Below are 27,969 nucleotides of genomic sequence, written 5' to 3' on the forward strand. Positions count from 1 at the left end.
ATGACATTATAACACCCCACACCTGAAAGGACAAGCATGTTTGGTAACAGAATTCATACCTGCTTGACCTACAGATAACATAAGAAAATAATTTTAAATTGTTGAAAAGGGTTCAGAAAGAGCTACTAAGATATCTTGATTGAAATGTTGTCATAAGAAAGAAAGGTCAAAATCTGAAACTTTTTTCTTAAAAGTGGATTAGAGGTTTATAGTGCTGTACAAAAGTTAGGTAGCTGGTACTGTATTGATAGAGAAGGATCTACAGTGCTGTACATAAATGGGGAACTACAGTACTGTACAAAGGTTAGAGGGTAGCTATGGTACTGTACATAAGTTAGAGGGGATCTACAGTGCTGTACATAAGATAGAGGGGAACTACAGTACTGTACACAAAGTTAGAGGGTAGCTATGGTGTGGCATGGATTAGAGGGGATCACAATGTTAGAGGAAGTCTACAGTGCTGTACAACTGTTAGAGGGGATCTATGGTACTGTACATAAGATAGAGGGGAACTACAGTGCTGTACAAAAGTTAGAGGGTAGCTATGGTACTGTACATAAGTTAGAGGGGATCTACAGTGCTGTACATAAGATAGAGGGGAACTACAGTACTGTACAAAAGTTAGAGGGTAACTATGGTACTGTACATAAGATAGAGGGGAACTACAGTGCTGTACAAAAGTTAGAGGAAGTCTACAGTGCTGTACAACTGTTAGAGGGGATCTATGGTACTGTACAAATGTGTTAAGATAAAATAAAAATTTAGATCAGACTACTTTATAAAAACAATGGAAGGTTAATGACAGGAGTAATATCAAGTTTATTAATCTTTGTATCTGGTACAACATAAACTCAGTGGAAGTGCTTGAGTTCAGCAAACAGTTAATATTTTGTGTGTGTACCTTTTACTTTAATAACTGCAGACATACTTATTTAAAATGTCCTTTGATATTTTACTCCAAATGACTTTAATACACTCCTGTAAATTTTCTTTCAAAGTAGCTTTTGGTTTGCCAAGTTTTTGATATTTCAAATTATAAGTCTCCTCAGTTGGATTAAGATTAGAGGTTTGTTTGGGGGGGGAGGTTCATTGTATCATTTGCATGACTCCAGCAGCTTCTTTCTTAGCCAAGTAATTTCTGTAATGGGTTTAATGAGTGATAAGGATTATTATCTTCTAGGCAGTAGAATCCTTTACCAATAATACACAAACCACTTGGTGTACCAGGATGGATCAGTATCTGATGGTACTTGCACTTGTTCATTATTCCATCTAATTAGTAAATATCTCCTGTAACTTCAGCAGGAAAAACACCTCCAAACCATCACACTGACCTCCCCATGCTTCACAGTAGGATATTTTGAGGTAAGTATCTTTCACCTTTCTTCCACTGGACATACAATTGACACTTTGAATCAAATATTTCAAGCTTGGGCTTGTCCATTCATAACACCTTTTCCCAATCATCAACAGTTCAGTTTTGGTACTTTTCAATAAATCTAAGTCTCTTCACGTCATTTGGAGGTCAAAGTAAAGGTTTCTTAACTGCTACATGACCAAATATTCCGTTCTCATTGAGTCTACTTAATACTGTAGATCTGGACACTTCTCTGTCATTTGGTGCATGGTTGTTTATCTCACGCTTGAGATCAGTGACAGTTTTCCTTCTATTATAAAGGCTACATAAATGAGGATACTTAACAGCAGTATCATTGAGTTCAGGTGTTCTGCCTCTTCCTTTCCTAGTTTCAAATTTAACTGTCTCGGTCTCACAATTTAATGATTACTTGACACTGTTTGCGGAGCATTCCAAGTCTGTAACTATTTGTCAGAGAGTCCAACCAGCATCTTGTAAAGCTTTAATATAAACTCTCTGCTTTACTGACAATTCTCTACACTTTTTGAGCTGTGGCAGGACAACGAATTTTAATATATAGTGTGAAACAATTTTTATCAAGGTTTATTTGTGAAATGTTATTAAACTGATATCTTCTAGCATATACTGGTACCACATGCTAGCTTCTTTCTATATAGTTAAGACATTGCATGGGGTACCATAACAATTATTTCAAAACCCTAAATTTGACCAGTATGTTGATTCAAGCAGAATCCTGATGACATACCCTTGGTACAAGTATATGGTAATTCTAAAGAATCATAAGTATTGTCACCCTGGCTAATTCAGTTGTCAACATGGATCATTAAAGTACTACTATACTATTGAAATTTACATTCTTTAATGGTATGGAAGTATTAGCCCCATAAAATGCAAAAACGTGAAAAAAATATTCTCTTGTCCCAACACTTTTATTTGGTATTGTAATTGAAGTGTTTAAGACTGTTAAAAGAACTGAGTCTCAACACAATATCTCTGTTTTATTGTTAAAAGAACTGAGTCTCAATGCATCATGAAAAAAGCCAACACAATTTCACAAACACTTTATTCCTACCTGCGTAAAACCGACTCACGCACACCACAAATATACGGCATCCCTAAACCTCATAAACCAGATTGTCCATTACGACCAATAATGTCCACATATGAATCGTTTAATTACAATCTTGGTAAATACATAGCATGGGCATTTCTCCAAATATGTAACATCAGCCAGCTCATTCATCAAAGACTCTTTTAATTTCAAGTCTAATCTTAATCAACTTCATCATAAAGCCTATGTTATATCCCTCTTTACAGAAGTACCAACAGCTGAAGTCTGCAAGATATCCTTAGAACTCTATATCCGAGACCCTAACACATCAATAGACATTCCCAGCAACTAACTAGCAACCCTCCTAGAATTGATCATGATAAAGACAAACTTCATGTTCAACAACCACAACTATATACAAACAAATGGCCTAAGCATGGGCAACCCAGTATCACCAGTTCTAGCCAATATTTTTATGACACAAGTTGAAACACAAGTAATTAACACAGCATTACATCCACCACTATACTGGTACAGATATATAGATGACACGGTTGCAGGATTCAGATCTACAGAACACATACTTAATTTTTTCAATCACATTAACTCTATACATCCCAACATTAACTTCACATGTGAACAGGAAGAAAGCAATCAAATATCATTTCTTAACCTCAAAATTACAAGAACCAACACACAATTTAAAACAGAATTCCACCGAAAAATCATCGATACTGGACTATACATTCCTTGGGACTCAGCACATGAAACAAAACAAAGACTCAACATACTAAGAAACCAAATAAACACAGCCATAAAACTATGCTCACCAGATAAAATTAACGATGAATTAGACAAAATAAAACAATACTTCATCAACATCAATAAGTTTCCTCCACTAACCATAGAAAACATTATACGCACACACCCAGACAGAAAGCAAAATCAACCAACAAAAGTAAATATATCTCATGAATCAAAAAATCACGAAACCATATACTGCTGCATACCATATATTCCCAACATCAGCAGACAAATAACCAACATTTGGCAAAAACTAGTAACAAAATATGGCATTCCAGTTAATACCAAATTTATGCAAAAACCAGGCACAAAACTGAGGTCTATACTATGTAAAAACTACACTGACAAACACCACACCAACATTATTTATAAAATACAATGTGATAACTGCCACAACTTCTATATTGGAGAAACAAGTAGAAAAATGGAAACCAGATTCAAAGAACATAAAAAGTCACCTTCACACGTTTTCGAACACTGCAAGTCAAATAAATACAACATAACCATAGAAAACACTCAAATACTAAATAAACAAACATAAACAAACACAAAATTAAAGAAGCCTTACTTATACAACAACTTAAACCCAAAATAAACCAATATAAAGGAACGCCTTTATACCTATATTAAATATAATAAAATAAAATTATATATTCAAACATCTAACACCGCCCTCTACATCCCGACACTCAGTTACACAACCCCTTCCAAACATGTGGTCAGCTTCCGGTCAGTTACCTCTTTCTTTCTTTGTGAACCTGACGATGACCGAAGAAGGTCGAAACGTTGTTCGCTCTTCTACGTAAAATATTTTCTCAACCAAACGAGCCGTTTTTGCATATAAATTTCTCTACAAGTGAGTTTTCTCGACATCACTGATTAATGCATCATCTCTGTTTTGGTGTTAAAAGAACTGAGTCTCAATGCATCATCTCTGTTTTGGTGTTAAAAGAACTGAGTCTCAATGCATCATCTCTGTATTGGTGTTAAAAGAACTGAGTCTCAATGCATCATCTCTGTTTTGGTGTTAAAAGAAGTGAGTCTCAATGCATCATCTTTGTTTTGGTGTTAAAATAACTGAGTCTCAATGCATCATCTCTGTTTTGGTGTTAAAAGAACTGAGTCTCAATGCATCATCTCTGTTTTGGTGTTAAAAGAACTGAGTCTCAATGCATCATCTCTGTTTTGGTGTTAAAAGAACTGAGTCTCAATGCATCATCTCTGTTTTAGTGTTAAAGAACTGAGTCTCAATGCATCATCTCTGTTTGGTGTTAAAGAACTGAGTCTCAATGCATCATCTCTGTTTTGGTGTTAAAAGAAGTGAGTCTCAATGCATCATCTTTGTTTTAATGTTAAAATAACTGAGTCTCAATGCATCATCTCTGTTTTGGTGTTAAAATAACTGAGTCTCAATGCACCATCTCTGTTTTGGTGTTAAAATAACTGAGTCTCAATGCATCATCTTTGTTTTGGTGTTAAAATAACTGAGTCTCAATGCATTATCTCTGTTTTGGTGTTAAAAGAACTGAGTCTCAATGCATCATCTCTGTTTTGGTGTTAAAAGAACTGAGTCTCAATGCATCATCTCTGTTTTGGTGTTAAAAGAACTGAGTCTCAGTGCATCATCTCTGTTTTGGTGTTAAAAGAACTGAGTCACAATGCATAATCTTTGTTTTGGTGTTAAAAGAACTGAGTCACAATGCATAATCTTTGTTTTGGTGTTAAAATAACTGAGTCTCAATGCATTATCTCTGTTTTGGTGAGAATGACAGGACTGGAAGACATATTTTGGCAGGATTAGAGTCATCTCCAGCTAAAATATTTTTATTTTCTAACAGGGTGGTTAGCCTTTGAAATGTGTTACACATTCAGTAGTGACAGATGTAGTAAATATGAAGAAGTTTATGGGTGTGCTTCTTAAGTATTTGAATAATAGTTTTTTTTGGTTTAGTTTAGACTTTAAAGGATAAGGTGGCATAGATGGGCTGACAGGTCCATTGTTGTCCTTAAATTTTATGTTATCATGGAATACTTAATCAAACACACATCAGCTTGAACTATTAAAACATTACAAGAACCATATTAATACATACAAAACTATTTTGTCTTCTCTGCCCCCTAGTGAACATTTATACATTCAGATCAACTGCAATGGAATTGCATTTGGAAGTGTAATTATGATTACAAAGTATATCTAACAAATTAACTATAATTGCAGAGGTAATTCCCAACTATTACATTTACTCACATGATGAATATTACATGTGTCAAGACTAGTTCAGGTTAACCATAAGTTCATGACCATTCATGTTTTAGCTGCAGTGAGGTTCATAGAGCCTCAAGGAAAAAAAAAAATCTGTAACTAATTTGTTTTCTTCAAGATCCTCTTCATATTGCTTAAAATGTTATTAATTAGTTAGTAGCAGATGATGTCAAAACTGCCTTGGATAAAATATAATCCCTATATAAAGCAAAATTTCATCTCATAGTTTTTGTGTCAAGTCATAAAAAATGCATTAGTTCAACTGCTTAAAATCGCAAATTTCCAAAACTTTTCAAGACCTGATAAGCAATAGGGATTCTTCAAAACGTCTATGACTTAACATATTGAAAACCAAGTTCAAAAGTTTTTATTTTATGCAGCATAAGACATTTTCTCAATGATAATAAGCCTAGGTTCGACAAATGAAAGTAACTGGTAATGTAGCATATTCCTTATTTACTTAAGACAACAATTTTTGTGATGAACAATCTCTATCAAATCTTATGATGAAAATGTTTTACTTAATATTTCTAACTTATGGTAATTCTTTATAATGTCCTCCACAAAACTATGGAATGAAAGATTCCAATTTATTTCTCCATCCTGTGGTTATCTGTATTTGAAGAATGTAAACTGAAAGAAGATTGGTTTATTAACTGCAATTTAAAAGCTCTAAAATACACTAAAAATAAATAAAGTACCTCTGATGGGGAAAAGAACAGCTGAATCCTAGTGTTGGAAAGAGTCGACTGTGATGAAGACGAGGACACATAACTAACTGAATCATTTGGAATCCTAAATTCTCCTCTTAAAGGCTTCTCTGATAATGAATTTTCAGCTGAAAAACCACATGAAGCATTTTTAGACAATGGCCCAGGGATAACGTCTGTGAAGCTACTGTCACTCAAGATTGAAACATCTGACATTTTTAATGCATTCATAGAAAGTGCTAAATCTTGGGGTTCATGGCTGGTGGATTTACTTGGGGAATTTGCACTAAGAAATGTTTCCTCAAAATCTTGTACAGCATCCCTTAGAGCATCATTGGTTGTTAATAAATCCTGTGGTGATGGTGGTGTGTGGGGCTGAGATGAATCCTAATTTGAAAAACATATCAATTCTTATTTATGACTTCAAAATATATTAGGTTGAGGAATAATTCGTGAGCGTTTTTAAATAATTTCATTCAAGCATTACATGCAAGACTATACAATACTTCAATGCATGAACACATTACACCCAAAACATTTATTATGATACTTTATTTCATGTAATACCTAGGTATATAGTATGCATTGTTTTAAACGAAATTGCAAGAAATTAAATGCGAAAAGCAGATGGTGTCGAAAATGCTCAATTTTGTCCACTTGACATTCCATTTAATGAGCTGAAAATGAAAGCAAAAATTAAAGACATATGAAAATCAAACACACCATCTATTAGAGCAAAAAATTATCTACCAAATAACATGAAATATTTTGCGAAAGCGTTTCATTTATGAATATATTTTGTTAACTTGAAAAACGCTCACGAATTATTCCTCAACCCAATATTTTCAAAATAAATGTGAAACTTGCCTTTTCAACAGAATTTATATATTTATTTATTAAGTTAGGGTAGTATTTAGCCTCAAAACATTTGTAAGTACGAAGTGACAGCACCAAATAAATACTGAGCAAATCTGATCAATTATATGCTAAAACTACCATGGCTATGAACATATAAACACAGAACAAACCTATATTTTTCTCCATTAAATTTAGAATTAATGTGTTCATTGAACAAATGAATAAAAAATTATATTTTATTTTCACAACAATACATATATTTTTTGGCATAATTTTATAATTAAGTTAATTAAGTGTTTCATGATAGATAACATGCATTGATCTTGCAGAGATGGTGCCACTGTTTTATTTTGTGTACTTTTATGGGCATATTCATTCTCTTTGGTTTTCAAAAATGATTTAAATAGGATTCTACAGAGAAAGTTTCACAGTAAACAAGAGGAAAATAATCGCCATCTGTATAAAAGTTTTATTAGTTATTACGGGTCATCACTGTATTTACATTTATAAAACGACTTGTAATAAGTTCCAGTTTGTATTAAAGTTATGACTAATAATTTTATTATAGTTACATTCTTTTATATGTATAATATTTATTTTCTATTGGCATGTATCTTTCAAGGTAAAAACAAAAAACAATCACCAATCATACCTAATGCAAATGTTTTCCTCACCAATCAGATCAAAGGCACATTTATTACAAAACTTATACCTTGTGCTAGATTTTATTAGTACTATTTGCAATTGTTAAAGCTTTGATTTTGCTGCTACAAAGGAATCTAAAAATAAGTGTTCATGTGTGACTCACCAACATTTGAAATTTTTCCTTATCTGTCTTATTGTAAATAATATTAACTTCATGCAAATAAGGTTTCATAGATTTCTTTGTTTTTTGTTTGTTTTTCTTCATTTGTTCCAACTGATCCAGGTGAGAGTTCTTGTACAGAGTTTCACAATATTGTACAAAATCTACATCAATGTGGTAGCCATAAGGACAGCACTGGCAATTGTTTCCCTCTTCCAGTTTTGTACTGGACCTGCTGCGGAGAACCGGCATGGTGGCAGATTTTAGAGGTGTCCTTCGTAGTTCTCCTTGAAAGAAGAATAAAAAAAACAACACTGTTTTACGACAACCTTGGTTTGTTTCTGTATTAACAACCCGAGTAATAACAAACACCCAGTCTAAGAAGGTAGAATTAACCGGTACAATTACATCAATTTAACCACAAGTGAATTGAAGATATTGTTCAAAAACTAGGTCAGAAAACAAAGAATGAACTTTACTGGTCTATAAAACTCTTGTCAGTTTCAACTAAAACTTTTATTGTTGAAATTAGCCCAAGTACTTAACCAGTTATTAACCTGTCATAAAGACCAGTATGTTAATATGTACACTCGTTTAAAACAGCCACACAAGGTAACATGTAGAATTCATAACAGCCAAATTAACTTCTTTGAAAAAAAAACAATATGCACAAATAATAATATAAAGTTACTGCATATGTAAATTTAACGTTACCTTTCAAGTAAACTTACAAGGCTGAGATATATTCAATGAAATATATACATTACAAAGAAGAAATGAGCCCAGAAACATGGAACAACAACTTCTAGACTTCATCGAGAAGAGTCACTTCAGCAAGTAACTGATGTGGAATTGCACAACAGTAAAAATTAGTGTCTTATGTTCTTTTACTATTGCACTTGCTTTGTGTAAGACACTTTTCTCGGCAAAAGATCCATGGCTGAGTTAGGAAGTTAAGCTACATTTTTCCTCATTTCTTAACATGTTAATTGTGGTGTTTATTTATTGTTTCTCCTTGAAGATCTTTCTTTACTTTATACTTTTCCTACTGTTTGTTGTATTCCTTGCAAATCTAATAATATGTTCATATTTCTGTTTATTTATTGTAGTGTTTATTTATTACACCCCTACAAGAAGTCTAGTGTTTTTTCTTTCTCTATTTTCACTTTTTTTATGTTATTTATTTTTGTGTTTATTATATTTATCACAAATTCTACCATTTCTTGTCACACTTCCCACTTTTTGTATTGTTTATTTCTCTAATAGAAAAATTAAACTGTAGTTTATTATGCAGTGATTTCTATCAAGGAAGCTGCTAAAGTTCTACAATTAATAATAATAATAAATAGTTTTGATTATGAGTGACAGCAAGACATTTTTACCCCTCTGCCCTCAGACATCCATTTATATACAAGTTTACTTTGTGCATTACCAAAACCATAATGTAGTGTGAAAAACATCACGCCTTCACCAGGGATTGTGGTGGTTCTCGAAGGTGTTGGCCTTGACTCCTGCAAGTTGTGGTGTTAATATTTAGTCAACAAGTACAACTATGTAATCAAAATTCAAATTTTTAATTTAGGTATTTTATAGTTCAAGAAAAAAAAAAGCAACTCTCAAACCAACCAAAAAAGTATAATGGAAGATATTTTAATAAAATAAATCGTGAATTACCATAGCACTGTTCATTTTCCATCTTTCTCTCTTGACTTGTGGCTATTATTCACTTTTAGCACTGATGGTCATCAAGAACCTCTTTTTGTTTTTCTTCACATTGTAATTACCTGTCACACATAATAAAACGTATATAATTCTTTCATATTTCATGTTATTCTCTATGAATGGAGTTTTTGTTCAGACACAATCTCTTTTGATACCACTGCACTGCAAAAAAATATAACAATATCATTCAGCTTTCTAGTTTAATTATCATCTTCTTGAAGCTGTAATGAACTTAAAAGGCACACAAAAGTTTGTCAGATTACATTTAGTGTGACCAGTCTAGCTCAAGGTCATGGCTGTAAGAGCTCTGTAATTCTCGGGCAGTCATGACATAGATTTGGTTATTTATCATGTATTTATTTATCAGTAGCTTGAAACACATAGGACATCAAGTCCTGCACTGAATATGAAACATTCTTTTTAAATAAAACTTTATACAGAAAGAAGCAATTATTTTATGTAACAGTGTAATAATTATAGAACATGTAAGTTACATTTAAAAAATAATAATAAATCATAATAGGTTATTTCAACAAATGAATTCTAAGCTGTCAAAAAAATTACCTTTAACAGTACTAAGTCACATTACATACACCCTAGCTTCATTACTTGAATACTTTATCTGCTACAGTATTTATCTTTGTTGAGCTGAAAGATAGAAGTACCTCTACATATATTCAAGTAAGATTTGCTTTACCCTAGCTCAAGCCACAATGTTTTATAACATATCACACATTTCGTATATAAAGTTTAACTAATAATGGACTCTTAATACATATAACATTACTTTACAGAGTCTATAACTCAGATATACACGTAACAAAATTCATAACACACAAATATCACACGCAACCCTTCTATACAAATATACTAATTATTACATTATTCTAAATGGTACATAATCAAAGCTTCAACACGGCCTACAGTTCACACCATAACGGAATTATGGCAAACAAAAGGAATGCAAGATAAAATTATTAAATAATCATGGCATAACGTGCTGTTTATCAAGTCAGACACCGAATATATGTGCGTGTGTGTTGTCTTATAGCAAAGCTACATCGGGCAATCTGCTAAGCCCACCGAGGGGAATCGAACCCCTGATTGTATCGTTGAAAATCCGTAGACTTACCGCTGTGCTAGCGTGGGGCACACCGAGTATATAAAACTTTAAAATAATTACTGTCGCTGATAAAGTTATGTTTTCTTCCCTGTCCTGCTAACTTATCACTATTTGTACAGCTTGAAATGCATTTTAACGTTTAGTGTGGAAAACTTAAAAGTGCTTTACAATGTGTAGTAATGAAAGTGACTTACTTCAATATTTACATATCAAAAGCACGTTTTGTTTCTCTCATTTAAGTCGTTCTTTAGAAAAACAAAAGACGTCCTTTACGTTGTTATTTTGAATCATGCACAATGCTACATAAGAGGCTATCTGTGCTCTGCCCACCACGGGTATCGAAAGCCGGTTTTTAGCGTTGTAAGTCCGCAGACATACCGCTGAGCCACTGGGGGACAGATTATAATACACAAAAAATCCTCTCCTTCATAACACAACTTTAATTTAAAATAAAACTTCGTGACGTAGTGCAATGGTAGAGTAGTGCATTAATATAGAAAGTTATTGTGATCAAGGGCGTAGATCCTGAGGGTGGAGGTTATACACCCCCCTTCATTTTAGGTGCTCGGTATGGTGCATACAATCATCCCCCCTCTCTACAGTTTGGTCTGTTGAATTGTTTTATTGCATCACAGGCCTACAAATTGTGTGTTTGTTCTTGTGATTCTGGTGTTCTTACCAATCGAATTACATAATCAGGCCTAGATGTAGGATTTTTCAGTAGCCGAAATGTGCATCTTTGATACAGGTGTGCTTCTAAGCTTTTTGATCTGAGCGATAATTTGTAAGTATCAGTCAGCAGACCTAAGTATACATGCAAGTATGGAGACAACAAGATTACTCTGTGACTGCATGTTTACAGCTTTCAGGTTCACGTAATCTGAGATTACCAATTTGCAAATTGAACAGTCCACATTAAGTGGTTGCAAAAATCATCCCCCTCCCCATCGGGTGTAAAACATCTACACCCCTGATTGTGATATACAGTTTGTATATTAGTTTTATACAATATAGAGTTTAGTTAAATACTTTTTTTCTTCTATTTCCAAGTATTTAAACCAACATTGGACTTGTTTTGTTTTTTAATTTCGCGCAAAGCTACTCGAGAGCTATCTGCACTAGCCGTCCCTAATTTAGTGGTGTAAAACTAGAAGGAAAGCACCCAGTCATCACCACCCACCGCCAACTCTTGGGCTACTCTCGTACCAAGGAATAGTGGGATTGACTGTAATATTATAACGTCTCTACGACTGAAATGGCGAGCATATTTAGTGTGAATAGGATTCAAACCAACGACTCTCAGATTACGAGTTGAGTGCCTTAACCACTTAACCATGCCAGACAACATCAAAAGAAACACAGTTTATCTTTGCTTTCATATTTGTATGTTTGAATATAAATAACTGCATCTATAAATTATGAATAATATCAATATTTATCCACATTCTAATTAATAAAAGGTGCAAATCAAATTTTATATCGCCATCAAATTCTTACTCGACTTTTAACCAACTTATAGCACTGTGTAGTGTGAAGTACAGGCTATTTACAGCACTTATTAAACAGTAACGACTGGTTAGGCATCAGTAACTCACTTGTTATCTATTCGTTTGTATAAAGTCATCAGTGCTTCCTTCTTTTCTTTTTTTACCTGTTACGGCCAATTTGCATATAGTTGGAACATTCGTCTTAAATATTTAAAAGGCAAGTATAGGCGAAGAATAGCATGATTCAAGTTTCTCTAATTACACTCACTCTAGACACCGTGACACAACTTGTTTGGTAACGGATACTGTATAACTTTACTCCTTGTCTTTCTACGGTTAAGCAAAGCAAGCGTGCGGCCACTACTATTGTAATGTCATATTATTTGAAAGAAAAAGAAAACAAAACGAAACGCGACTGCTGCCAGCTGTTGCGTTAAAGCACGTTCCGGAAGATTCTGGTTCAACACAATAACATAACGGTCGTTTCTTTTATGTTTATGATTCTACTATGCGAAAAGATATTTATTTTTTTCAACAGGTATTTATGAGAACAGAAGTCTGCTATATTTGAAATAGTTGATAGAGAAATGTCGTCAAAGGCCCCTATTTGTTTTTATTTTTGTTTTTTATATGTTACATAAAAACATGTATTTTGGATTTCCACTTAAATTCGCCTTACCCTTAGGATCATTATTCCCTGTGATATTAAAACACCTTCAAAAATTACAAATTCTGTGAGATACCTACAGCACGTTTATTTTGTTTAGTGCATTAATAAGTTAAGGCTTATATAAAAAACAAACAGGCCCGGCATGGCCAAGCGTGTTAAGACGTGCGACTCGTAATCTGAGGGTTGCGGGTTCGCATCCCGGTCGCGCCAAACATGCTCGCCCTTTCAGCGGTGGGGCGTTATAATATGACGGTCAATCCCACTATTCGTTGGTAAAAGAGTAGCCCAAGAGTTGGCGGTGGGTGGTGATGACTAGCTGCCTTCCCTCTAGTCTTACACTGCTAAATTAGGGACGGCTACCACAGATAGCCCTTGAGTAGCTTTGTGCGAAATACCAAAAAAACAAACAAAACAATAAAAACAAAAGACAAGCCAATTAAGTATCATGTAATTTTTCTTATGAACTGAAGATATATTACAATTTTTTATAGGACAAAAGGCTGGTAGTTGGTAATAACTACTCGCAATGCATTGTGCATAATCAAATAAAGCATCGATTGGACGGCATTTTCAAATATTTCAAACAAATTTGTTCACGTAATGAGATCGCCAAATTTCAAAATTTACATTTAGGTATAAACTTAAAGATTATTGACACAAATGTACTTCGACAATTGAATAGAAAAGGATCTTGGATTAGAAAGTTGGGCCCATTCAGTTAAATAATTGTATGTTTTCCATCATTTATAATTAAAAATACACAATCAAAGAAAAACTCTTCAAAAAAGGAAATTAGTGTATGGATGGCTTACATCAATTCTTCAAAAGCAAGAAATTACTAATTATTATTAGTGATGGCAATTCATCATCCTTACATAATAGCACAGGCACAGAGTGTAATAGAATATTAATAGACAAAAGTAGAGTACATTAAACTCGGTTATAATTGAATATCTACATTGTTATATGTTATTCTCTATTATTACGTAAGAATGATGCAAATACCATTCCAACTATCTTGTTTACATTGTTTTTGAAGGGTCAGACAAATACCACTCCTACTATCTTGTTTACATTGTTTTTGAAGGGTCAGGCAAATACCACTCCTACTATCTTGTTTACATTGTTTTTGAAGGGTCAGGCAAATACCACTCCTACTATCTTGTTTACATTGTTTTTGAAGGGTCAGGCAAATATCACTCCTGCTATCTTGTTTACATTGTTTTTGAAGGGTCAGGTAAATACCACTCCTACTATCTTGTTTACATTGTTTTTGAAGATTCAGTTTTGGCCATCTCTACATTTACTTCCGTTTTTCTTTTAAGGGGTCCGTGGGTTAAGGCGTTCGACTCGTAACTTGAGGGTCATGGGTTCGAATCCTCAATGCACCAAACATGCTCGCCCTTTCAGCCCTGGGAGCATTATAATGTCACGGTCAATTCCAACTACTCGTTGGTAAAAGAGTAGCCCAAGAGTTGGCGGTGAGTGGTGTTGGCTACCTGCCTTCCCTCTAGTCTTACACTGCTAAATTAGGGACAGCTAGCGCAGATAGCTCTCGTGTAGCTTTGCGCAAAATTCAAAAACAACAAATAAATTCTTCCTTTGTGAAAAGTTTTTCTTTACTTGTTTGCTTGTTTTTATACACGGTGTTTGAATAGACATAAGAAGGCTGTATTTATAACGGAGGTACAAATACAATGAGGTTTCAACTGTAATATTTATTTTTTTATATATATTATTGGCTGGTAATTCCTGTTTCATCCTGTATTTAAGCTTTCTTGAAGAAACACCCAATTTCTATTAAAAAGCCAACTACAAGGGGCAATGCTCACATTGTTTGCGCTGGAATTATGATTTTTTTACATCAACTTAAAATTCTGTGACAACGTGGGACCAATTGATCCATCTCAGCTGCTTCACTCTCCAAACTAAATTACTTATAAAACCATTAAAACCAGCCCTTATCAAACTTTTTATCTAAACTAACTTCAATTTACTGTCTCTACAACATCTGAAGGCAACCCATTCCAATGACCAACCACCCTGTTAGAAAAATAAAACTGTCTTAGCTGACGATGTCTCCTACCCTGTCAAAATTTATACCTGTGTCTCCTGGTCCTGCTGTTGTCACTGTTAAGTATGAAAAAAATATTCTGTATCAACACAATGAATTCCTTTTACAATCTTTAACATCTTAATCACGCATCCTCCAACACTTCTTTTTTCAAGATAAAACAGTTTGAGGTATTTCAGCCTCGCCTCATATGACAACCCACTCATCCCGGGCACAATTCTAATAACCATTCTTTGAGCCCTTTACAATAATTCAGTGTCTTTCCTAAGGTAAGAAGCCCAAGACTGAACACAATATTCCAAATTTGGCCTAGCCTGTGACCTATACAATAAAATTATAACCCCTTTAGACTTGTATTCAATATTTCTGTAGATACAACCTACAACGTCACACTGCTCGGATGTCTTCAGAGATTGATTAACTATAACACCAAGGTCCCTTTTTTGCGACACCGTTAAGGTTATTGCCACCCAAATTATACTTATAATTTAAATTATGTAACCAATGTGCATTATTAAAACCCATCTGACATTTATTTATCCAACTCACTAAATGAACTAAATCCTTTAGTAAATCAGCAGCACCCAATACCTCAGTATCCACACTCAAGATCTCAGTATCATCACCCAAGACCTCAGTATCATCACTAAAGACCTCAGTATCAACACTCAAGACCTCAGTATCATCACCCAAGACCTCAGTATCATCACTCAAGACCTCAGTATAATCACTCAATACCTCAGTATCAACACTCAAGACCTCAGTATCATCACTCAAGACCTCAGTATCATAACCCAAGACCTCAGTATCAACACTCAAGACCTCAGTATCATCACCCAAGACCTCAGTATCATCACTCAGTACCTCAGTATCATCACTCAAGACCTCAGTATCAACACTCAAGACCTCAGTATCATCACTCAAGACCTCAGTATCATCACCCAAGACCTCAGTATCATCACTCAAGACCTCAGTATCATCACCCAAGACCTCAGTATCATCACCCAAGACCTCAGTATCATCACTCAAGACCTCAGTGTCAACACCCGAGACCTCAGTATCATCACTCAAAACCTCAGTATCAACACTCAAGACCTCAGTATCATCAATCAAGACCTCAGTATCAACACTCAAGATCTCAGTATCATCACTCAAGACCGTAGTATTATCAGCAAACTTAAATTATTTATTGACTATTCCTTTATCTATGTCGTTGATGTAAATCAAAAAGAGAAAAGGTTTGAAGGCTGAGACCTGAGGTATTCCATTAATCCAGTTTGACTGAACTATATTTGTAAGAACCCTCTGTTTTCTTCCATCAACCACTCTTCTATCCAATTTGCTAATTTATTTCCCACCCCTATTGAGACAATATTCTTCATAATCCTTTTAAATAGCATCTTATGAAATGCTTTCGTTAAATCCAGAAATACCAAATCTACTCCCTCACCGTCATCTACTGTAATCTTTTCAAAGAATGTCAAAAGATTTGTAAGTCAAGATGTTTCCTTAGTGAAACCATGTTGACTATTCAATGAAATTCTAAACTTTGTTTGATGACTTTAGAAAGCATCTTTTAACTGACTTTCCAAAACTTTTCTCACCTCTGATGTCAGACCAATGTGTCTATAGTTATGGACACGTTTTAATCACCTTTCTTAAAAAGAGGAGTAACATCAGCTAACTTCCAATCCTCTGATATCTGCTCACTATTCAAGGACTGACAAAAAATAGTAGCAAGAGGTTCATATATCCAATCTTTAACCTCCTTCAAAACCCTTGGAGAAATATTATTTGGTCCAGGAGCCTAATCCTTTTTTAAACTTCCTAATGTTTTCTTAACCAGCTCATAATTAATGTAGCCATCTTATTTTATCTTGTTTCAATTTATTAACTGCTTAAATAATTGTTAGTAAAAACTAAAGAAAGTACAAAATTTGATAACCAAGCCATCTCATAATAATCAGATTATGTCTTCATTTATCATCATCCATCAAGAGTCATACCCCATTCTAACATTCTGTTTACCCTTACAGTGTTTAAAGAAATCCTTACTGTTAATCTTTACATTTTGAGCCAACCTTTTCTCATACTTCCATTTCGATGTCCCGATTTCGTGTTTCAACAAAGTTCTTGACATTCTGTATCCTCCTAAGTCTCATGTCATAACAGTTAATTCAATTTTTATTAAATTTATTATGCTTTTCACTAATTTTAGCACTCGACCTCTTCGTTATTAATAATACTTAAAAAATGGACACTCCGCTTCAAACTGTCACCTCATCGAAACTGAGTGACGCCATTACTTTGGTTTTTCAGTTATCAAAGCAAAAGAGAGAAAAACAAGAAATTCAAGCGTTTTGCTATAATATTTACAGACGTTACTACAACTTGTGACTAAGTCGTTGCATACATATTCTTATTAAAGGAAACACAATATGCTATTGTAAAGTTCTAACGCCTTATTGGATTTCGATGAGCAATCCGAGCCACCCCTACATAGGCAGTGCTACTGCCCGCTTAATATATTGAAAATAAAATATAGCTTATTTTATCATTGGGTTCACACTTTACGTCTCACTACTCATCAGTAACCTTTGACCAGTTGTTGGTTGATTGTCTCAGAAATTCGAGCAAAGCTACACGATAACTATTAGCACCAGCTGTCGTAAATTTGATGTGACAGGCTCAAGTAGTAATTTTGTGCAGTAACCCTTTTCCTACCGTCTACTGACTAAAGAGCGAACTCACTAATAATTGTGGCACTTTACAACAACTCGAGTTACCACTTTCGCTTCTCATTCGAAACAAGATATGTTATCAAGTATTATCTCAGGGTCGTGGAACAAACATCACATAATCCAGGTGTTAGTGTTTCTTCTGGAAACGTGATTGTTGTGTCTTTTACACCCCGACATGGGCGTCCGCAAGGGGGAAGGGAGAGTGTTCTCCTCCCTTGTCAGTTTTAGTTATAATTCTGAAGTCATTTTGCAATCTTGCTTGCCTCTTCTGAAATATAACCCACGGACTCTCATGACCCGGTCCTAGTAGAGTACACTTATTAACGAAACCCATGCTGAACCGACTAGCGAGAAAACATCTAGCTAACAGTACCCATATCCATTTCTTAGACGATTGTAATCCAATCATTAGATATGACCATATAACTGGGGTTTCTGAATTTTTATTTTAGCCGATAAAACATCCCTGATACAAAAGAAGGGAAACAAGTCGCTGTTTTGCCAATAAATTCTGGAAATGGTTATTCAGTTTACGTGTCCCATTTTGTTGAGTTTGTCGGTTAGTGGTTTGTTTCATAATTTCTGAAGTAATTCAGTAGCCTAACACAAAAGTTCACAACTGTGTTGTTTTCTGTATTTGATTTTTTTTTTTAACTAGTAAATTGATTTTTATTTGTTTCAAGATTGGGGAAGGGAGTTTTTTTTTGACGGGCGATTCCCTAACCAAAAACCCCCAATCCAATTCATCGTGACACTTAATTAATGACAAAACTAATTTCACTATCGGGAAACGTACATAAGTGCATCAGTAACTTTATTTTAAACACAGTTCGTGATACTTCGATAATTTCAACGGTAGTGTTTACATGTTAGGCCTTGCACTTTAGTGTTAACTCTGTGAAGTGTCATACTTCAGAGCTCAGTGTTACAAAATAAAACAAAAAGTATCATCAGTAACTTGCCTTAAATGGCAAGTAATTATTTGGTGATTTCTAACCCCTGTAAAGATTAACAAAGACAGACAGAAGACAAAAAAAAGAAAGAAATATAATTTCCTGGTACATCCCATAATAATACAAACAGGCGCGTATTTGGTCGTTCTGTACAACCAGAAGAGCCGTGTTCTTACAAGACATTTTCCTTCTGTATGAGGTGGCTCGCCATGGGACTCGTAATCTGAGGGTCACGGGTTCGCATCCTCGTCGCACCAAACATGCTCGCCTTTTCAGCCGTGGGGGGCGTTATAATGTGATGGTCAATCCCACTATTCGTTGGCAAAAGAGTAGCCCAAGAGTTGGCGATGATTAGCTGCCTTCCCTCTAGTCTTACACTGCTAAATTAGGGACGGATAGCGCAGATAGCCCTCAAGTAGCTTTGCGCGAAATTAAAAAACAAAAACAAAACAAATCTTCTCCATGAATATTATTAATAAACTGTTCAAATGCTATAGTTATGATTCACGAAATTAGGCTTAAAAGCAACGTAACATACTGGGTGAAAAAGTCCACTTCTCCCTCCTCAAGGCCACGTCCTTGAATGATATACTTGTAGCATTTAGTGCTATCTTGCCCTCTATCTGATCATGTTTATTTACCAACAGTTCATATTAAAGAATGTTGCAAGTCAAGCTCGCTTGTCATCAGAGTCAAGGACAGAACAATAAGTAACCATATTATCGAAATTTGCGATTAAAAATGTTACCGAATATTTTGTATTCATTTTGCTTTTCTATTGTTCGTGACTAACGACAAGTTTTGTGGCTTCAGTTATAGAGGGCGTTTGATTTAACTATATCACACTATACACGATCTTCTAATAAAATAACAAACTTATTACTCTCATTAGGGCCTGGCATGGCCTAGCGCGTTAACGGGTGCGCTTCGTAATCTGAGGGCCGTGGGTTCACGCCCGAGTCGCGCCAAACATGCTCGCCCTCCCAGCCGTGGGGGGCGTTATAATGTTACGATCAATCCCACTATTCGTTGGTAAAAGAGTAGCCCAAGAGTTGGCGGTGGGTGGTGATGACTAGCTGCCTTCCCTCTATTCTTACACTACTAAATTAGGGACGGCTCGGTGCAGTGGGTTAACAACCTACTCACTTAAAATACCTGTTCATGAAACCGCAAGTGATTGCGGCCCTACGTTCCTTGATGGAATCGAGTAGTAGATGAATGATTAATGAATTACTCTCATTAGAAACTATTTTAATATAATATTTACAACTGACCACAAAGACCTGAAATACATCTTTAAGTTTTATAGGTGGTTTACTTTTCACAATTTTTTTTTCATGTGATGACGTTGTACACTGTGGAAACTTCTAATGTGTTTTCTCGATTTTCCAGAAAGATATATCTGACTTATGGAATTTCTGCATACTAGGAAACAATCCAGGTGCTGACCTGGTGAGTGATCAACGTATTGGAGTGAGGATCGTGTTTGAGACGTTGCACTAGAAAAATCTCGCTGAAATTTCAGTCGTCATGCGTTATATTAGTGACAGTTACTCCCATTATTCTGTTAATTAAAGTTAGTCACGTACATGAGCAATGGTTGTTGTTGACTGGTTGCTTTCTCCCTGTGGTCCACAGTTCATATTAACAGACAGTTGTGCTTGAACCCTGAAACATAGTGGTCTGTGTTTTAGATTCATTCGGATAAACAAACAAAGGCGCTGATAGAGTACGTTAATCCTGTAACAGTTATTTGTTATTTGCTGGGCCTAACTAAAGATATTTCTGTCTATTGTTCAATAAATTGCTACAGTTCTGATTTATGTAGGAGACAGTTATAATTGTTAATGTTTATTATTATTTTACAATTTCTATTAAATAGTGACGAACGGCGTAACTTTATTATAATATTTGTAAAACGCGTAAAATTCTTATATTACAATTCATTCGATGCCACATGATTTGTTTAGTCGTTATATCTAACGATATAAGATTAAAATTCGGGATTTGATCTCTGCTGTTGACGCAACAATGATATTTCATTATGCAACTTTACGCTTACCAACAAACAAATACACATAATATCTTATACATATCTTTACATATTTCAATACTTTCACGATATTGTCAGTTTGGTGTATTGTGTTCATTCTTACAGGTAAACAAAATGGTTAGGACCCGGCACGGCCAGGTGGTTAAGGCGATCGACTCGTAATTTGAGAGTCTCGGGTTCGAATCCCCATCGCGCCAAATATACTCGCCCTTTCAGCCGTGGGGACGTTATAATGTAACGGTCAATCCCCTTATTCATTGGCAAAAAATTAGTCCAGGAATTGGCGGTGAATGGAGATGACTAGCTTGCCTTCCCCCTAGCCTTACAAAGCTAAATAAGGAACGGCTAGCGCAGATAGCCCTAGTGTAGCTTTGCGCGAAATTCAAAACAAACAAAACGGTTAGAGCTTGGTTGATTCTAAGTAATCTAGACAACTTGAGTAGATTCAATAGTTTTTATAGCTACAGATTATACAGTAAAAGTAAGTTTGAGTCAGTTCCGTTACGTTGTAATTAGAAAAAGCTAAAAAACAACCCTCTGCTGGAATCTATGCTTCAGTTTGAATTTTATCGATAAAGAATTTATATATCTGTCACACAATGCTAGTTTTGCATCAATGTTCGTTTGTTTGTTTTTTTGTGTGCTACTTTATCACGTCATTGAATAGAAACCTGACAGTTGCGGTTAAAAACCCGTACCTGATTAAATGTGTACTCAAAGTAAATAACAACACAAACGGCACTCGACAGAACGTATATCATCCCTTCCATCTACAAAATATATCCATGATAACGAGTCTTAACCTCCAATATCCATGATAATTTTGTCTATCCTATACTACTTAACTACGTGTTGTCATTCTATTGACGAATTCCTCGAATTTAACTTATTGACCTCAGAAAGATCCCTTTTCATTTAGTGTAAGATTTATGACTAATCTAGGAAGTGTCGTGCAAAAAATAAAGATTAGCTTACCTACCAAGCAACTGAAGTCCCAACTTCTAGTTGTAAAATGTGTAAGTTATACTTTCTTGGCATGTTGCCAAGTAATTTACGACCCTACTTCAAGTCATGATGACAGTGCATTTCTACACATTTCTGGTATCTTGCTTAAACCTCGTTTAATTTGAATAATATCTAATTTTGAATATCATCACACCTCACAAACACGTTTTTACAATAATACAAGCGTTACTACCATTATTTTATTTACAGTCTGATGTGTTACTATTTGTTTTTAGTCCAAAGCTACATAATTGTCTATTTGCACTATGTCCACCAAACAGAAACGGTTTGATTAGTTTTTGAATATCGCGCAAAGCTACACGAGGACTATCTGCGCTAGCCGTCTCTAATTTAGCAGTATAAGACTCTTTTACCAACAAATAGTGGGATTGACTGTCCCAAGAGTTGGCGGTAGGTGGTGATAACTAGCTGCCTTCCTTCTAGTCTTACACTGCTGAATTAGGGACAGCTAGCATAGACAGTTTTCGTGTAGTTTTGTGCGAAGTTAAAAAAAACAAAACAAAACAGACATAATTTGATTACATGCATATGTACTGTACCCGATTGTTAAATCAAAGTCAAAAACAGCGAAATTTTGCTACATACACCTATCACGTAATTTGAATAGTTATCAAATTGCAAAGCGCACATATATATGTGAAATTGTGCTAACCCTAAATAAAATATCAACACATCAGTACAGGATAGTTTGAAATGTAAAATTCGATAACACTTCTTATAACCAACCTTTAATGCATAAAATTCTACGATATGTTTATATGATACATTGATAAATAATGTTTTAGTTTATTTTGCTTTTAGCTAGCTGGAAGTGTATGAAAATAAAAATTAATGTTTAATATATATTTTTAAAATAATCAATGCAGGCTTTGAATCAGCTACAGGGACGTGGAAAAACGTATTTCGAATTTTCATATAATAATTAACAACAGCTTCGGATCGCGTGAACATTTTCCTGCTTTTACTGTTGTATTTAGTTAAACCTTGTTTAGAAAGTACAATTACCACATGCTCGCCCTTTCAGCCGTGGGGGCGTTATAATGTAACGGTCAATCCCACTATTCGTTGGTAAAAGAGTAGCTCAAGAGTTGGCGGTGGGTGGTGATGACTAGCTGCCTTCCCTCTAGTCTTACACTGCTAAATTAGGGACGGCTAGCACAGATAGCCCTCGTGTAGCTTCGCGCGAAATTCAAAACAAACAATTACCACAATTACGTTCGGCCACTTTTACGTTTTGAAAGCATATCAAAAAACATGTTAGTGTAAACTACAGAAATTGGTTAAAAGACCAATTGCGAAAACTTCTCACCTCCTACATTATGAACCACTTTCACAATAGTTTAGGAATGTTCCAAAGAAGTTACATTCTAAAGAAGTGTGGTTGGTTCAGACGTTTGAGCAACATTATAAGTTAAAAATGTGTGAAATAATAACATCATGTATTATAGGTACTTGAACCAATCACATTATGTTTTAGTGGTGTCTCAACCAATCACATCATGTTTTAGTAGTGTCTCAACCAATCACACAAGGTTTTAAATGAGACGGAAAAACTCTCTGAAATTAAAATCTGGTATGTTCATTTTAAGAAAATTGAGAGGAAACAGGATCATTTGACTAAATACTCTAACTTGATTGTAATATGGGCAACGAACCACAAGTATGTCACAGAACTGGTTCAACTTGTCGAAATGAGGGAGGTCAGATATTGTAATATAATTATTTGTTAGTCATGAAATGGACTGGACACGTTTGAATAAATGTATTGTTCTATAAATGGCTTGATTTGAAACATTCCTTTCCAAAATGGTATCTCTGTGAAGACCCGTATATACCCGTACAACAGTCCTCTGTCATCTTTTTACAATGTCCAGTACCGCAAGTAACAGTGGGAAGTTCCTTGTTTTTTTCAAACAAGCTTCTTACCTAAGTGCAATATATATATATATATTTGTTATAAAAAACTAACGGAAAACATGATGAAAAGCTACACGAGAGCTATCTGCGATAACCATCTCTAATTTATCAGTATAAGTCTTGAGAGAAAGCAACTAGTCATCACCACTAACTCTTGGGCTAGTTTGTTTTGAATTTCGCGCAAAGCTACACAAGGTTATCTACGCTAGCCGTCCCAAATTTAGCAATTTAGGACAAGAGGGAAGGCAGCTAGTCATCACCACCCACCGCCAACTCTTGGGCTACTCTTTTACTAACGAATAGTGGGATTGACCGTTACATTAGGCCTGGCATGGCCAAGCGCGTAAGGCGTGCGACTCGTAATCCGAGGGTCGCGGGTTCTCGCCCGCGTCGCGCTAAACATGCTCGCCCTCCAGCCGTGGGGGCGTTATAATGTTTCGGTCAATCCCACTATTCGTTGGTAAAAGAGTAGCCAAGAGTTGGCGGTGGGTGATGACTAGCTGCCTTCTCTAGTCTTACACTGCTAAATTAGGGACAGCTAGCACAGATAGCCCTCGAGTAGCTTTGTGCGAAATTTCAAAAACAAACAAACAAACCGTTACATTATGACGCCCCCACAGCTGAAAGGGCGAGCGTGTTTGATGTGACGGAGATTCGAACCTTGGAGTCTCAGATTATGAATCGAGCGCCCTAACAGCATGGCCATGCCAGGCCGAAAATATTTAAATGACTCAAACATGTTTGAAGTAGTTTTCAAATCAAACTCAAAATAAGTTTTTCAACTGGGACAAAAATGGAAATAATCTGAAGTAACCAGAATTGCTGTTCGGCTTTATTTTGTTATACAACTTTTTTAAAACAATAAATAACTTTATTGATAATTTTACTTTAATCTGAGTCCGACAATAATATAAAGATAACGATAAGAACATAATTTTTATGAAACACTTTTTTGTTTGTTTGTTTGTTTTGGAACTTCGCACAGAGCTACTCGAGCGCCATCTGTGCTAGTCGTCCCTAATTTAGCAGTGTAAGACTAGAGGGAAGCCAGCTAGTCATCACCAACCACCGCCAACTCTTGGGCTACTCTTTTACCAACGAATAGGAGGATTGATCGCAACATTATAACGTCCCCCACGGCTGAAAGGGCGAACATTTTTGGTGTGACAGGGATTCGAATCCGCAAATTACGAGTCGAGTGCCTTACCCACCTGGCCATTCCGGACCTACAAAACATTTTCTAAACTGATTTATAGATGCGCGATATAAGGCATAATGAATTATTGTACACTTGCAAGGGTCATCTCAGTGGCAGTTGTATTATTCTCTGTGTAGGTCTACTAAATACTGCCATAAATATTTCTGGAATTTCAACCTGAAATGGCACGTCTCTTAGTTTAAGTTTAATAATTTTCAGGATATTATCCAATCTATTTTTATAGATGTGCTGGAGCTCTTGGCTACACAGGAAACTCCTAAAACAACCATAGTAATCTAATCAGAGATCTGGAGTCTCGGATAGACAAACATACAGACTCAAGTCGTTTTACGGTATAGATGGTTTGTAGTCTGTGAAACATGTATAAAACAGTTTAAATTGAAATGTTTGTTTATTTGTTTTTCAGCGGAGGGTTATAACTGGGCTATCTGTACTATGTCCACAAGGGGTATCGAAATCGGTTTTTTTAGCGTTATAAGCATTCAGGCTTACCGCTGAATCGACTAAGAGAACAAGTGGAATGGCATATTTACAAATCTTCAAAAGCTGTTTTTGTATTCTGTATTTACCGCGGGAATCGAACTCCGAATGTTAGCGTTATCAGTATTATGTCTATCGTTGAGCCATTTCAGTCAGTCCCAGAAAATGTTTTATAATTCAGACTTATGCTTGAATATGGTCTAAATCATCCGTCTAAAATAAATTAATCCAGTCGAGTGAGAAAATATAGGTTTAACGTCTCCTTTAACACGTAAAAACTTATTAAACTTTTAGATTTGTGAAATGTAGCTGATAGTCATCTCCTAACATAGCAGGTACATAGGACTAGAGAACATATCTGTTGGTAGTCGTCTCCTAACATAGCAGGTACATAGCACTATAAAACATATCTGTTGATAGTCATCTCCTGATATATCATGTACATAGGACTAGAGGCATATCTGTTGGTAGTCGTCTCCTAACATAGCAGGTACATAGCCCTAGAGAACATATCTGTTGATAGTCATCTCCTAACATAGCAGGTACATAGCACTAGAGAACATATCTGTTGATAGTCATCTCCTAACATAGCAGGTACATAGCACTAGAGAACATATCTGTTGATAGTCATCTCCTAACATAGCAGGTACATAGCACTAGAGAACATATCTGTTGATAGTCATCTCCCGATATATCATGTACATAGGACTAGAGACATATCTGTTGGTAGTCGTCTCCTAACATAGCAGGTACATAGCCCTAGAGAACATATCTGTTGATAGTCATCTCCTAACATACCAGGTACATAGCACTAGACATATCTGTTGGTAGTCGTCTCCTAACATACCAGGTAGATAGCACTAGAGACATTCCTGTTAGTAGCCATCTCCTAATATTCCAAGTATACAGCACTAGACGAATCTGTACGTTAATTGTAAGTATTCGACGGGCACCATGTAAACACAGGAATAACACACACAACAATGCACTTGAATTCATGTATAACACTAGAAACATACCTTAACTGTAAATGTTCACATGGCAAATATCACAAACACCAACTTACCTGGATTCAGAAATGTTTGTACCTTAACTGTGATGGTCTACACAGAGAACAAAAATGACGTTCACGCCAAATGAACAGGATTTTTATTTTTGTCAACTACTCCGAATATCTCGGTTCTTATGGCTCGCGTCATCACCTCGCGTTTATCGAGTTACTTTGGCGACTGGGCACAACTTCGTACCCATGTACTATGCTACGGCTGATACGGTAACAACCTGTTACATGTAGATAACACACAATAGAGTCGATCTGTTATTCACTATTGAAAAAGACTAGTTGATACGTGTACAATCAACTTTCTAGGATCACAAATCAACTGCTAATAATAATACATCGGAGATCTGGTCGTGAAAGAAAGCCTACTGATTTATAAATGCCAAGTCAAATCGTTCCGATAAAAACAGTTTATGAGATATTTCGACTTCACTTGAAGACGTTCCAAGAATATTACTTCACAAACTATGGACTAAAATTTCAAGATGGTACGAATTCCTCACAACCAGTTTTTTTCTTTCTCTGCAGTCTATTTACCGAAACGAATTTATTTTCACAATGATTGTTGTACGCATGCTCCGAGGGGAGTGTTCAGTACTATACGCACGTGATATAGAGAGGTAATTTCTCAGCACAGCTGTGAAATATTTCTTGTTTGTTTTTTAATTTCGCGCAAAGCTACACGAGGGCTATCTGCGCTAGCCGTCCCTAATTTAGCAGTGTAAGACTAGAGGGAAGGCAGCTAGTCATCATCACCCACAGCCAACTCTTGTGGCTACTATTTTACCAACGTATAGTGGGATTGCCCGAACATTATAACGACCCCACGGCTGAAAGGGCGAACATATTTGGTATGACGAGGATTCGAACCCGCGACCCTCGGATTACGAGTCGAGCGCCTTAACCACCTGGCCATGCTGGGGCCTTCTGCTGTGAAAGAAAGGATCGAATCCATTAATGCAGTCTCTGAAACGTTTCATAACTTAGCAATTTGTTCATTTTAAAATAGTTCAGTAGTTATTATTTGATCTAAAATAATGTTAATTATGAAGAAGCGAAACGTTGTCTGCTGATAGATAAGTTATACAGGTTTCTTGTCTGCTGATAGATAATTTATATAGGTTTCTTGCTTCCACTTTCGATGGTTTACTAAAGTTGTAACGTCCACTTTTCACGTTTAGTAATTTTCTGGGACAGACCTGGCGTTATAGTTATTGTGGCAAACTGTGGATTCGATTACCCATGATCCACGTCTTGCTCTCAAAAAAAAAAAAAAAAAAAATCGCACTCTGCCACGGGTACGTTTAGGAGTAACAATCTAAACCTAGTATTCTATAACAGTAGTAACACTCTCCCTTCTCATGGCTCAACGGCAGGTCTAAAGACGTATAATGCCCTAAACCGGGTTTCCATACTCGTAGTGTGTATAATACAAACGCCCCAGACAAACAAACAGACAATATTCTCTACCCATACCAGCCGTTTTTACTCCATGAACTCGCGGTGGGTGTTGTTGAGTGCCCGTCTTCTCTCTCTCGTTTATAGGTTTAAAGTTAATTTATAGCATTGAAAGCC

The 27,969-nt window shown here is 35.6% G+C and overlaps 1 protein-coding gene across 6 annotated transcripts; it reads right to left on the reverse strand.

Moving 5' to 3' along the window:
- Positions 1-5,169: 5,169 nt before the first annotated feature.
- Positions 5,170-26,931, reverse strand: LOC143248596 (uncharacterized). 6 transcript variants are annotated; one of them, XM_076497082.1, is made up of 4 exons: positions 26,401-26,931; positions 9,544-9,653; positions 7,873-8,156; positions 5,170-6,593 (listed from the first exon to the last, which is right to left on the reverse strand). In XM_076497082.1, the coding sequence occupies exons 2-4, from the start codon at positions 9,563-9,565 to the stop codon at positions 6,087-6,089; spliced, it is 813 nt and encodes a 270-aa protein (XP_076353197.1). In that variant the 5' UTR covers positions 9,566-9,653; positions 26,401-26,931; the 3' UTR covers positions 5,170-6,086. The 6 variants fall into 6 exon arrangements, with proteins under 6 accessions (XP_076353197.1, XP_076353202.1, XP_076353201.1 ...); XM_076497087.1 differs by having other exon boundaries at positions 5,933-6,593; positions 8,038-8,156; XM_076497086.1 differs by having other exon boundaries at positions 5,935-6,593; positions 7,921-8,156.
- Positions 26,932-27,969: the final 1,038 nt, after the last annotated feature.

This window comes from Tachypleus tridentatus, chromosome 4, assembly GCF_004210375.1.
Source record: "Tachypleus tridentatus isolate NWPU-2018 chromosome 4, ASM421037v1, whole genome shotgun sequence".
Lineage (NCBI taxonomy): Eukaryota > Metazoa > Arthropoda > Merostomata > Xiphosura > Limulidae > Tachypleus > Tachypleus tridentatus.